Genomic DNA, 12,538 nt, shown 5'->3' on the forward strand with positions numbered 1-12,538 from the left:
TGTTTCTTGGTGTTGTTAAATTTGGACGTATCGGTGAAATGCTTTGTTGTGTAGTTGTTGTGTGTACGATTTCTTCATTTATGAAGTGTGATGGTGTCTGGATATCTTGTTGAGTCAGATTCCTAGTTCCATTGAGGTTTTCATTGTGTATGACTGTCGAGTTTAAACTATTATTTCGCGTATCAGGTAAAAATGTATTATAGTTTAATGGTGTTGCGTCAATGGTTAATGGCATTACTCTTACATAATCTCTTACATAAGATATTGTACTTATTGCTTGACTTGAGATTGATTGTGGGAAGTTTATGAATGCAGGATGAGACCATTCGGGGTCCCAAACATAGTCTGATTTTTCTGTGATGGCGGTATCGTCGTTTGAGTTCTGAGGTCTAAAATTTTTTCTTGCTTGTGAAATTAAATCTATATTATGTGTGAAATAAACTATTATGAACCATGCCAAAATTTTTTGTAAATCATGTTTTGTATGTGGTGAAACTTCATCGTTAGTGAAATTTTCTTTAATTATATTTAGAAAACTAGAAAGTAGTGTGATTTCATGTCGTACCCTTATATGTTTAGATGTTTCTGTCGGGGAGACATTTGGGATTGGGATTTCGTTTTCTAATATCGAGATATAACTATATATTATTGCAAAAACTTCATTGGTGAATATGGAGTTTGCTCTTTGTGAGTTATGATATTGTATGCTTTTTATATATTCTGAGATTACTTTTGAAAATTCTAAATCAAGGTCGTCTGTTTGAATTATATATTTGCTGTGATTCTGGTTTGGTGAGCTGAATTCTATGGAGTAGATTCCGTATTGTTGTGTTAAGTTACATATATCTTTCAGATAGTGATCGATAATTTGTCTTTTGATTTTTACATCTGGGAACTCTGTTTTACATGGGCTGATTCCGGGTTCAAACAAATTTATGAGTAAATTCTTGCAAAATATATGCTGTTCTCTATCATTGGTTGCATCTACGATGAAGGGGTAGATATCATCATCATCTGGACTTTCTTCACCTGGGGTGTGCGTTGAGCTCATTTTTTCGTTTGATGACTGTTAATATGTAATTATCGATGTGTCTAATTGGTTGATTCCAATTGTATAAGTGTACTGGTTTGTGTTTATATTGCTTTTTTATTCTTCTTTTTCCTCTTTTTGATGAATTTGAAGTTGTTTCTGAGTCGGAAAAATATAATTGATCGTGAATTGGGCAATTTTTATCTATCGATTCTTTTAATTTATAAAGTTTGTCTAAACTGCTGGTTTCTGATTCTGAAAATGCGTTTCGGTTTTTGGAAAATCTTTTTCGTGTTATTTGTTTTTGTTTGGTTATGATTTTTCTTTTTAGTGTTTGTCGTTTTGTTCTAATATATCCAACTGTTTGTGTATGAGGTGTGATTACAAGGTCGTATTTTTTGTTATCTATTTCACAATTGTGTAAAACGATTGTTTGTTTGTTTCCTAGGTTTTTAAATGACATAAGGTTTAGGATGACGGATGCAAAAGGTTGTTAAATTATTTCTATTTTCTTAGACTGTTAGTTCTTACGATTTTTTGGTTAGCTTAACCTGGGTCGATTTGTTCAGGGTTGGAGAGAAAGGTATATCGATTCCTAAGAATGATTTTATACTTTCTCGTGGCTAGTATAAGCTAAGGTGTTAACTTACTTAATCTTACTTAGGGGTAGTGATTGTGTTCAAAGGTTGGAGAATAGTAAATCGATCCACAAGGTTCAGGTATAATTAGAACGCGAGTAGTTCGTTAGATACTATTTTAAACTTACTAAGTCTAAGATTTATCCTGGGTCTGGTAAGAGGGGGGATCAAGTGAAGGATGAATAACCGAAGTTCTTCACTGTTTATCCTAATTTGAATGATAAGTTTTGTTCAAAAATATCTATTAGTCCTGGGCTTTTAGAAAGGGTTGGATAGTGAATCGACGTTTGAGGTCGTTAGACACTAGCTAAGTGGGTGGGGGAGAACAAAATTGTTCTTTTTGATCCAAGGATAAGCCTTGATGATCAAGTTTTAAATTTAATTAAATAGGAAATGAATTAAGATCCAAGGATAAGCCTTGATGATCAAGTTTTAAATTTAAGTGAATTTAAGTTTAAAATGATTTAAATTTGTTTAAAGAAAAGATTTAGTGTTTTTATGATATTAGTGAGCTTATGAATGCTGTTATGTTTAGGTGATAAAGCTGGAACAACAGGATAATTTATGATTACTAACCGTTTATTATCATGCTACTAATTTTTATTTTGATTTTTCAATAAATATTTTTCAAACACGTTTTTTATAATACTGCAGAATTTAGGAAAACGATCTGAGATCTTTTTATCAATCGTTATTGTATATTAATAATTTTGTTTAGCGCCTGAAATGATTATGAAGATTGATTTCAAGATTTTATGTTTGCAAATGAAAATCTAAATTCATTGCTAATAAAATTCTAAATACAAAAGTTTGTGTTGGCTTTTGCCGAACTATCATATAACTATATGGTAAGTTTCTACTTTGTCGTATATCGTCTCTGGTTCGAGGTCTTCTTCCAATTCCGGGTAGTTCTGTTATCGTTCGGAATATTGGCTCTGATCTATTGAGTCGTAGAGACATTTCGATTAAATTATCGTCGTATAACATTTTGTAAATGTTTTGTCTAATTTCTAATCTATTATTGGTTAATTCTAAGCTACTAAGGTCTTGTTCGAGATTTATGGTCGCACCAGATGAGTTAGGACCGATGTGGTTAACTCATAGAGTAATTTCGGATAGGGTACACCGTCTGCTCGTCACGCTATCTTATTTTCGGCCGGATAGATTCGTGCAACTTCTTAGTCTAATACCGATCCTAATCTTACTCTTATACTATCTAGTCTCAGGTTGTTTATCTAGTCTCTGCTAGGCTCAATAGATCTAGGGTATACTGGTTTATTGCGGCTGCTGAAGTTCTCTTGGAGAGTCCAACTAATTTCTAAGGTAAATTCAAATCTCTCTGGTGCTGAAATTACAAGTAATTTCAGCACTTACAAATAAGTGGATTGTTAGTCAGATGGATCATGATTGGTTAATATTAAATACTTTACATTGGTAAAATATCTAATTTATCCAATCATAAAATGTAGTTTAGATCAGGTTCCACTATATTCATCGACTCTTTAAAAGCATTTAAACGAATTGCCTTTGACATTTGGAACTCTTACCTTTGCAAGTTCCCAATTAGAATAAAGCACAACAGAGGGGCCCACTATGACTTTTCACATATTACGACGCCAAATGTGCTTTTAGAAAAAAGCGCGGTGATTCAAACTGAGATAGAACGAAATTGAGCCGTTATTTGACTCACAGAGCTCTCACTACCGTTTTAATTGTCCGCTAACTTTTCTGACCTAAGACTAATTTTGATCGTTTAATACAGTGTTGGTGTTGATCTCTGATTTCAGAAAAAAACCATATTACAATTATTTTTATCAAAGCAAGCTAAAATATTTTAAATGAATGGTTTTATCTGTAAATTTTGTAATTAGTGCAAAGAAGTATCAACAGTTTCAAGCAGATTTTCATCGTTAAAAATGTCAGTTTTTTCGTTTCGTTCCATCATTATCTGAAATCAATTAGAATGTTGGTCGATATAAGGCAGTTGATCTGTATGTTACATTTCCAAAATCCCGTCTCTACGTATTGATTAGGCGCCGAGATTATTCACGCCTGGCAGCACTCCCTGGGAGGGGTTTCTGAACTCATCGAAACAAATTTTCCCATCTCGTTACAGCCCTCAGGGTCGCCAGTCTTCACTTGGTTCTCGGCAAAATCTGCTTGTGGGTATCCCATTGGTTCCGTGTAATCTTTATTTCTAAAGAGACATTCTCACTAATGACAATTCACTGAGGTTGTAACAAACAGCCAACAGCCGTGCAGCGGGAAAAAAACTTTAATACACACAATAAACCTCTGTTTTTGTCTTTACATTTTTCCAACTTTTCCTAAAAAATTCTTGTATTATAAGTAGCCTATTTCGTGTGATCACCGATGAGCGTCTTGCTTTCGTCTTTGATCTGCTGTTCTGGATTTCACGAAAAAAAAAACAATTAAAAAAACTGTATTGCTGAAAAACGCTACAAAATGCCGATTTTGCCGGATCAGCAACAAACTTAGTGGAATCCGGAACAGTTTGTGGACTCTCCGCATAAATCACATTATATGCATTTTGGTCGGTTAGACTGTCAAGGAATCTGATTTTTTCTTTGCGGGTCACCCAGGAGAGACTTTCTAACATTTACTTTTTCTGAGTGTCGACAGTTTATCCTCAATTACAGTTAACGATTCAGTCTGTTTTATTGACAACAGTTCAATCAAGTTAAAATCCACCAGCTTAATCTCATATGCTGAAAAAATTAAATCTTACAAGAAACAACACCTCTCCAATCTAAAACACTGGAACAAATAAAACCAACTAAAATAAACCATTTCATGAATTTGAGTTATAACCGATGGTCTTAACTCATAGAGTAATTTCGGATAGGGTACACCGTCTGCTCGTCACGCTATCTTATTTTCGGCCGGATAGATTCGTGCAACTTCTTAGTCTAATACCGATCCTAATCTTACTCTTATACTATTCTAGTCTCAGGTTGTTTAAGTAGTCTCTGCTAGGCTCAATAGATCTAGGGTATACTGGTTTATTGCGGCTGCTGAAGTTCTCTTGGAGAGGCAACTAATTTCTAAGTTAAATTCAAATCTCTCTGGTGCTGAAATTACAAGTAATTTCAGCACTTACAAATAAGTGGGTTGTTAGTTAGATGGATCATGATTGGTTAATATTAAATACTTTACAGTGGTAAAATATCTAATTTATCCAATCATAAAATGTAGTTTAGATCAGGTTCCACCCATCCGGGTTTTACAGAGTTTTTTAGAATAGTTTTTCTGCAATTCAAAGGATGGATGATGGACGTTGGTATTTGGCGAACATCATATTTCTTTTGGGTTCTTCTGTTAGAGAAGTTCCATGATCAATCGTTGTGTCTTCTTATGACAACGACTGGGTTTTCTCAACAAACTCAAATCTGATTTCAGAATGGTTTGCTATGACAGGTTTTTCTGTTTCATGTAGAGAACTTCTTTTGTATTCAACCTAGTCTGGGAATGGCGTGGAGATTGTGCGTGGAGGGGATGCCTGGTTACTCGGATCTGTACGTATACTTGAACATCGAGGTGGTCATTGGTCTAGTTCAATGAAGTCCTTTTCTGCGAAGTCAAGTCGTACTCTAAATCCTTTGAGTTGTGATTGTGGACGGCATATTGATTGTGGTTGGCCATTCTTTTTCGAGTGTAGTGGGGTCCTTTTGTCTTTGGATGTTCGTCTTTGATGTTGTATGCTGATCTATATACTGCAAGGTGTAATTTACTTTTTAAAAAATTTCTATTAGTTCGGTGTTTTAATTATGATTTTGGTTAGTTGTTTTCACAAAATCTTTTTGTTTTAGTTCGGTTATTTTGAAGAGTTACTCACCCTTGAGTACCTCTTATTAAAAATAGAAGTGTGGTCACAAAGCGTGGATGTAGCGCGGTGGGTTAGGCCGGCTATAGAGCTTGCTCAGGACGTCCTCTCTGGTGGGTTAGGCCAGGAGTGGGAGTATGATTTCGTGCGGTTTCTGTGAGAGGTCCTGTTATGTGATAACGTTTTATGTTGGGTTTATTGTGGTTTTTCTTATGTTTCGTTGGTTGTGTCCTTTTTTCAAAAATCAAATTGTTTTTGGTATGGGTTTGTCTTTCGACTTTTTTGTGTTTTATTATTTCTTTCTTAGACTTTATAATAGTCTTCAAAAGAATAAATTATCCAGTTTTAAACTGGGTTAATCCGGTTTGGGTACCGTTGGTTTCCGTTTCTTAGTCATGCTGTTATTCTATGATTTGTGGTGTTTAGTAAGCTGCATTGGTTAGTTTTGATTAGTATATAATTCCTTTCCTACCGGGTTAAAGGAAAGTTTGAAACGTGTTATCGTGTGTTAGAGTTGTTGAGTGTGAAAGCTTGAAACTGAAATTCATTATTTAAACAATTCTTCGTGGGCGAGCTGTGCGAGTTTGGATAGAATTCTTGTGCGAGTGAATGAAAATATCAAAAGGTTAGTACTGCATTTTCGTTTTATCAATTTACTACATAGAATTTCAATTTTACTGCTAGTTTTTTTGGGAAAAATTAAGTTACAAATTTTCATCATTATTAGAATTACTGCTTTTAGGGAAATAATTTATAAATTAATTTACTACATTAGTATGAATTTTATTGAATTTATCTAGTGCAAAATATTAATAGAGTTTTGAAGAAGTTTTCTTTTTTTTATTTTTCTTTTGTGTAATTTGTAGGTGATCGTGGGATGAAGACTAAAAATCTAAATAAGACATGGATAAGAATGGTTAGTATTTATTTCAAATTTATTAGTAAAGAATATGAGAAATTATACTTACCTGTTAGTCGTCGGGGAAAAAACCGTGGGGGAAGATGTCGTGTATTATGTCGGAATTTGTTAGTAATTTTGCTAGTATGCGAATGATGTTTTTAGTTTGAAGCAGTGGCCAAAGCAATTGAAGTGCTTTAATAGTTTTTAGTTCTTCAAAGCCAACTGCAAACTCATAAGGTGTGTTTTGGATGAGGTTATATAATTTGTGATTGTATTTAGTGTTGTGAATGAATTCTAACATCGGGATTTCTATAGGTTGGACAAATTCATGTGGGATAAGGAAGGGTCTGGATTCTTCTGCGTTGAAGGTCTTCGTGATGGGACAAAAAATATACATTTGGGTTATGGGATCATAATTGCGAAGAATACCGTGAAGGTTAGTATCTTTGATGCAATATGTGAAGTTAAGAAAAAATGGTGATGTGTATTTAGAGTTAATAAATTGAAAACGGTGGTGTGGTTGTCTTGATGGAGTGTGTAGATCAAAATGATTTTGTATGAATCGATAATATGTATATGTGTGGGTTTGTTTAGTGCGTAACATAATGTCGTGTGAGCAGTGCAAATCGCGTTCATGTGGTGCGAGGAAATTAAAGGTTAGTGAAAATAATTGAAATCTTTCTTTAAAACTTTCGTAAGCTTGTGTGTCGGTTAGTGCTTCAGAAATGACGTGGTCGAATTTGCGATCAAATATATTGAGTGTAAATACATATGGTGTTTTGATGAAAAATTTTTCTGTGATTTGTGGGTTAGCGAAACGATCATCATCTAAAAATTGGTCTTGGTTAGCTCGGATGATGTTGTGATCGTAATATTCTAGCGTATATTCGTTTGCTCGGGGTGCAGTGTATGTTTTTAGTGACTTTTTGTATCCTATATAAGTAAATTGTCTATGTGTTAGTGGTGTGGTGAGTCGATATATCATATCTTTATTTCTTTCTATATCGATGTGAGTATTAGATAAAGGTAGGCAAAGGGGGTTAGTAAAATGATAATATGATTTCCAATGAAGTGTAGGCATTAAAACTTGTTCATCTACAAAACTACGTGTGTCGTTAGTGTTGTTAGGAGTGTTCAAAGTATATTGTGGAAATGAAGGTAGAGTGATTGCTAAAAAATCTTTCGTGTTAGTGTGATTTAGATGATTAATATATTCACGGGCTGTTCCTGGTTTTGTTGGAAATGGATGGTTTGGGAATTTTCTTTTGAAAGTGCGATAAGCTCTATTAGTGCTATTTGATGATTCGGTGGATGTGGATGATGGTGCTAATGATGCGGTATAAGCTGAAGAGGGTGTAGGGGTAGGTGGGTTTGATGATTCTATTGTGGATGAAATCTGATTTATAGTGGGGTTTACAAGGTGGAAGGGTTGTTGTTGTAGGGTGATAAAATTATCTAGTTCCTGGGAGATTTGGGGAGTATCTAGAGAATTGGATGATCGGTCTGAATGAAATGAAGAGTAGGTTGGGGTGACTTGTGAAGCATAAGAGGGTGTAGAAATGGATGAGAGTGGGTTATTTGGCGGGATTGGTTGAAAAGGGGGTTTTGAAAAAACTGAGGAGTTGGTTTGAAAATTATTGGATGGAGATGGTTCAGAGTCTGCAAATTCATCAGGGGTTTCAATATTTGGGTTATTGAGTTGTGAAACGGAGTATAAAACTGAGATATGTAAATTAGTGTCTGAATTCATGCCTGATGTTACATTATTGGTTGGGAAATCGGGTGGCGGGAAAGCAAAAAGTGGAATTATTGTAATTGGAGTGGTGAGGTTGGTTGGGTGGGAATTTGAGCGGTGTAGGGATCCAAGTTGTCGGCTCATCGTGGGCTAAAAAAATTATTATTTTGAGACTGAAAAGCGGTGGTATGGGGTTGTTCTATAATTTGTTCATATGTATTTTCATCTAGTGAATGATGTGTCATTATATGTTGAATGGGACTTTGTGATATGGTTGGTCTAAAATTTGGATGATGTGTTATTGCTAGATTTCGAAAATTTCGTGGGGCTACGGATAATGGATGGTTATGTGGTAGGGGTGGTAATTGTGGTGCTGTGGGCGTTATTTCTACATTGTTATGTTCTTCGTCATATGTGTTTTGTCTTGTTGCTATTTTTGTGTTGTATTCTTTTATTTGTGCGTCTAAAAGAATTTTGTTTATTGATGATGAAAAAATTCCAAAAAATCCTGCAAATAGTATGCGTGCTACACTTGCTTGTCTATTTACTTGTGTGTGTATAGCGCATGTATTATAGATTCCTTTTAAAAGTGAAAAAAGAAATCCTATAAAGTTAAACATTGCGTATAAAATAGTTAATTTTTCTAAGATGTAATAGGGCCATCCTAGAAAATCAAGAATTTCATTTTTGAGTGTAACAAAGCTAAAAATATTTATAGGTGAGATATCTTGTGGTCGGTATTTTTCACCGTTTAGATATATATAGTCTTTAATGTCTTTAAAATATCCGCTATAGTCTTGTGTATAAATATCTGCAAATCCTGCGGTTTCGGCAAGTTTGCGTAAGTTTTGGTCAATTGATTGTCTTTGTATAGTGTCCATTTGTGTTAATAATTCTTGGAATTGTTGTGTTCTAATGTGATGTTGTATATCGGATTTTGAGTATATTCCAATTGACTGTAGGTCAATATTTGGGTTTCGAGCAATAGCTCTTATGCTTTCAGGTGAAAATTTTTTGAGTGATTGCATTAATGTGGGATATGGGGTAAGAAGGTAATATTTATCTTCATCAGGGTTCAGTTGTACTACATTGTGGCTATTTTCTGATCCACATGGGACTGCGGTATCCCAGAAATAGGTTCGTCTTGAAAGTGTGTCAACGAAATGTACTTTATTCTTATAAAAGATAGGGATTCTTTTATAACATCGTTTATCTTCAAAAACATATAGTGGTGATACTTTTTTGGTACAGGTATAGAACCATAAAATGTTTCCTTCATAGTCTAAAAAATTTGATCTATTTCCTGATAGTAAATATCCTGCGTAGGGTATTTTTAATACTGCTAGTGCAAGTGATTGTAGGATTTGTGTCCTTTCTAATTCGCATAGCTGATGAAGTGTCTCTAATTCAGAGAGTGACATTTCTTGAAAAATTCGGCTAATTGTGTAGTCTAATTTCATATCTAAGTGAATATCATAGTGGATATTACCGAAATATGTACTATTCATTAGTGATAGTTCTTGTAAACGTGTGCTTCTAGTGTCATGGGGCTTTAGATGTCCACCAGGTTGACCTTTACTTTTTTGAAAATCAACTGGTATATATGATGTTCCTTCGTTTATAGGGTGACTTGTGGCGTATGGGTCGATTTTTACTTTTCCAGTGGTCATGTCGAATCCTTTTTCGTATTCAACTAATATCTCGGAGTATTGTGTTTTGTGAAGTGGATTTCTGTATTTACATGCAAGTTCTGTTTCTTGATATATTTGAAAACGTGTCAATTTATTTTCTATGTTGTGTATGTTTCTAAAATTAGAACTTTGTTTTCGTGATGGATGGACTTGTTCATATGGAATTGATTGTATAAAATATTTTTCGTGAAATTTTATCATACGAGCGTGTATTTTTGCTACTTGAAATGTTGTACATGTGTCTTCGGGGAACCAAACAATTGTTGCTTGTGCTCGTGTTGTAGGGTCACAATAGCCTTGATCGTTTTTACAGGGTAATCTAATTCCTTGATAGATCATTGTGTTGTCAGATAAATCGCGTGTGAGTTGTATTTTTTCGAGTTGTATTTTCCAATCGAAAAACATGATTTCTTGATATTCTTTATTTTTTGTGTCTGCTTTGCAGTTTGATGGGTCATTTATACCAATGTGTGGTATCCAGTGTTTATCGTGTATGTCATAAGTTAATCTTCCGTGTGCGCCGTTGTATGGGTATTTTTCATCTAGTTTTATATGTCCTTGATATCTTTCAAGTTCTGCTTGATGTACAGAATCTGCAAAAACTTGGAAATATACTAATTTTCTATCTGTGTTTTTATTTCTTGTGATATTTAGTCTGAGTAACTCGTTTTTACAATCTTCGGGATTGAGATGTAAAAGTCGTTCGATATTACTCTGGTAGAATGATTCGTGGTCAAGTCGGTTTTTATTTCCATTTGAGACTTGTGAACAATGTACTTTCTTTTCAGAAAATGTTGCTGTGAATTTATATCCTGTGACTGTTGTTGCTCGGGCTTTTGAATAAAGTGTCGCTATTACATTTGTAGTTTCTATAGCTTGTGTAGTGTTTTTTGTTCATTTTCTTCACAATCGTAATGTGTTACTAATAAATCTTGGGGTCCTGTGCGGGGGGAAGGGTTTATATTCTGATTGGAGATTACTAGAAAAAAGAGTTGGAGAAAAATTAATATTTTTAGAATATACATGTGTATGATAATCCTGAGTATGGGTTATAAAATGTGATGTAACCAATTGTCTTTTTGGTATATCTGTCGTATTTGTATATTACTTCAGTTGTTATAAATGGTGGTGGTAGTGATTGAGTTGTTATATTTGGTGGGTTTAATGGGTAGGGATGTTGAGTAATGTTGTTTAGTTTAACCGTGATTTCAAATTTTAATTGTAGACTATTTTGTTGGATTATTTGGATGTTATGATCACGAATGTCTTCGTGGATGTCTTGTCGATATTGTAGTCTATTAAGTGCCCAGTTGTGGAGTCGGTTACTTTCTGGGTGTTGTCCAAATAATGGTGGAGGTGCTGTGAATGTATTCCAGTCTAGTCTTAAAGGAATATTTGTTGATGATTGTTCTCGATATCTAGCATCGAGGTTATTTGGGAAATTTAAGTTAAAAGGTGGTGGTGAAATCTGGCTTATTGATGGTGTTGATGGTAGTGATAATGTTTCTGGTAGTGATGAGGATGTTGTTGTATCCGTAGAAATATCTATTGTATCATTGATTAAATTTGGTTCACCTTGTGTGAATGAATGTGTTGTCCAATATGGTAGTCGTGATGTTTGGTTTGTGGGATTAAAGGGATTTTCACGAATTTGTTCAGATGTTGGTGTTGAACCTAAGTAATCTGAGGGTAGGCTTGAGGTGCTACGTTGTGAAAGAAGCGTAGGGGTTTCTGGTAATATACCAATGGGGTTTTCTGGAGTACTTTGTGATGGGGATTGAGGTATATCAAAATGAACTCGGGGAGTCTGAAAATTTCTGTTTCGTCGAGGATGTATAATTTGTCTATTTATTTCGACTGTATTTTGGTTTTGACTAGGATTTCGTATTCTACTTAATTCTTGTGGTAGTGTTGGGTATAAGTTATATGTTGGTTCGCTTAGAGGTGCTTGTCGTTGAACTGGTTCTAGTGGTTCAGATAAGCGAGCGTGTCGTTCTTCAAAGGTATATGGGTTATCTTGAAAGGAAATTCGTGTGGATGTTTGGGGGTTTTGGGTAGTTGAAGATGGTGTTGGGTTATCTTGGGATGATGTCGGTGAAGACTGACTGAGTGATTGTTGGTTAGCAATTTTTGATGGTTTTTTATTTATTCTTTTAGTGGAAAAATTTATGTTTATTATAGTATTCTTCTAGAAAAAGAATTAGGAGGATTATTGCTAGGGCGAATGTGATGATTGCTTTCTTTATACATTTGCATATTGTCAAGATGAGGGATGATAGAAATGTTATAAAAATTACAAATAGTAAAAAAATATCTGTTCTACTAAAAATGGTTCGTATCATTTAGATAAGTTTTGTGAATCGTACCTGTGAATATAGTCAATGGCTTTCGAAAGTTGGAGGTATAGTTCAAATATGGAATAGAAATTTAAAAAAATATTGCAAAAAATGATTAAGATTATTACAAAAGATTCAAAGGTATCAAAAAGAAATATGATTAAAAGTTTAAATATCGTTAAAAAGTTTATGAGAATGTTAAGAATTATGTTGACTGGTCGAGAGAAGAGCATTTAAGAAATGGCTTCTCGATCGAATATTTTTTGGTGTTTGGGGCAATTTTCAAGTGTGGTCGGATTATTTATTGGTTTTTTGACAAGTGGGTTGAGTTTTGTGGAAAATTGTTGGGGGCAAATTTTATGG

The 12,538-nt window shown here is 34.3% G+C and overlaps 1 protein-coding gene across 1 annotated transcript in view; it reads right to left on the reverse strand.

The window, feature by feature from the left end:
• Positions 1–3,519: 3,519 nt before the first annotated feature.
• LOC134852916 (uncharacterized) overlaps positions 3,520–12,538 on the reverse strand; it is a 191,936-nt gene continuing 182,917 nt past the window's right edge. The window contains exon 10 of the mRNA XM_063868781.1: positions 3,520–3,865. Coding sequence (XP_063724851.1) covers positions 3,715–3,865 — 151 coding nt within the window. The 3' untranslated portion in view covers positions 3,520–3,714. The remainder of the gene's footprint in view (positions 3,866–12,538) is intronic.

Source organism: Symsagittifera roscoffensis, chromosome 8, assembly GCF_963678635.1.
Source record: "Symsagittifera roscoffensis chromosome 8, txSymRosc1.1, whole genome shotgun sequence".
NCBI lineage: Eukaryota > Metazoa > Xenacoelomorpha > Acoela > Convolutidae > Symsagittifera > Symsagittifera roscoffensis.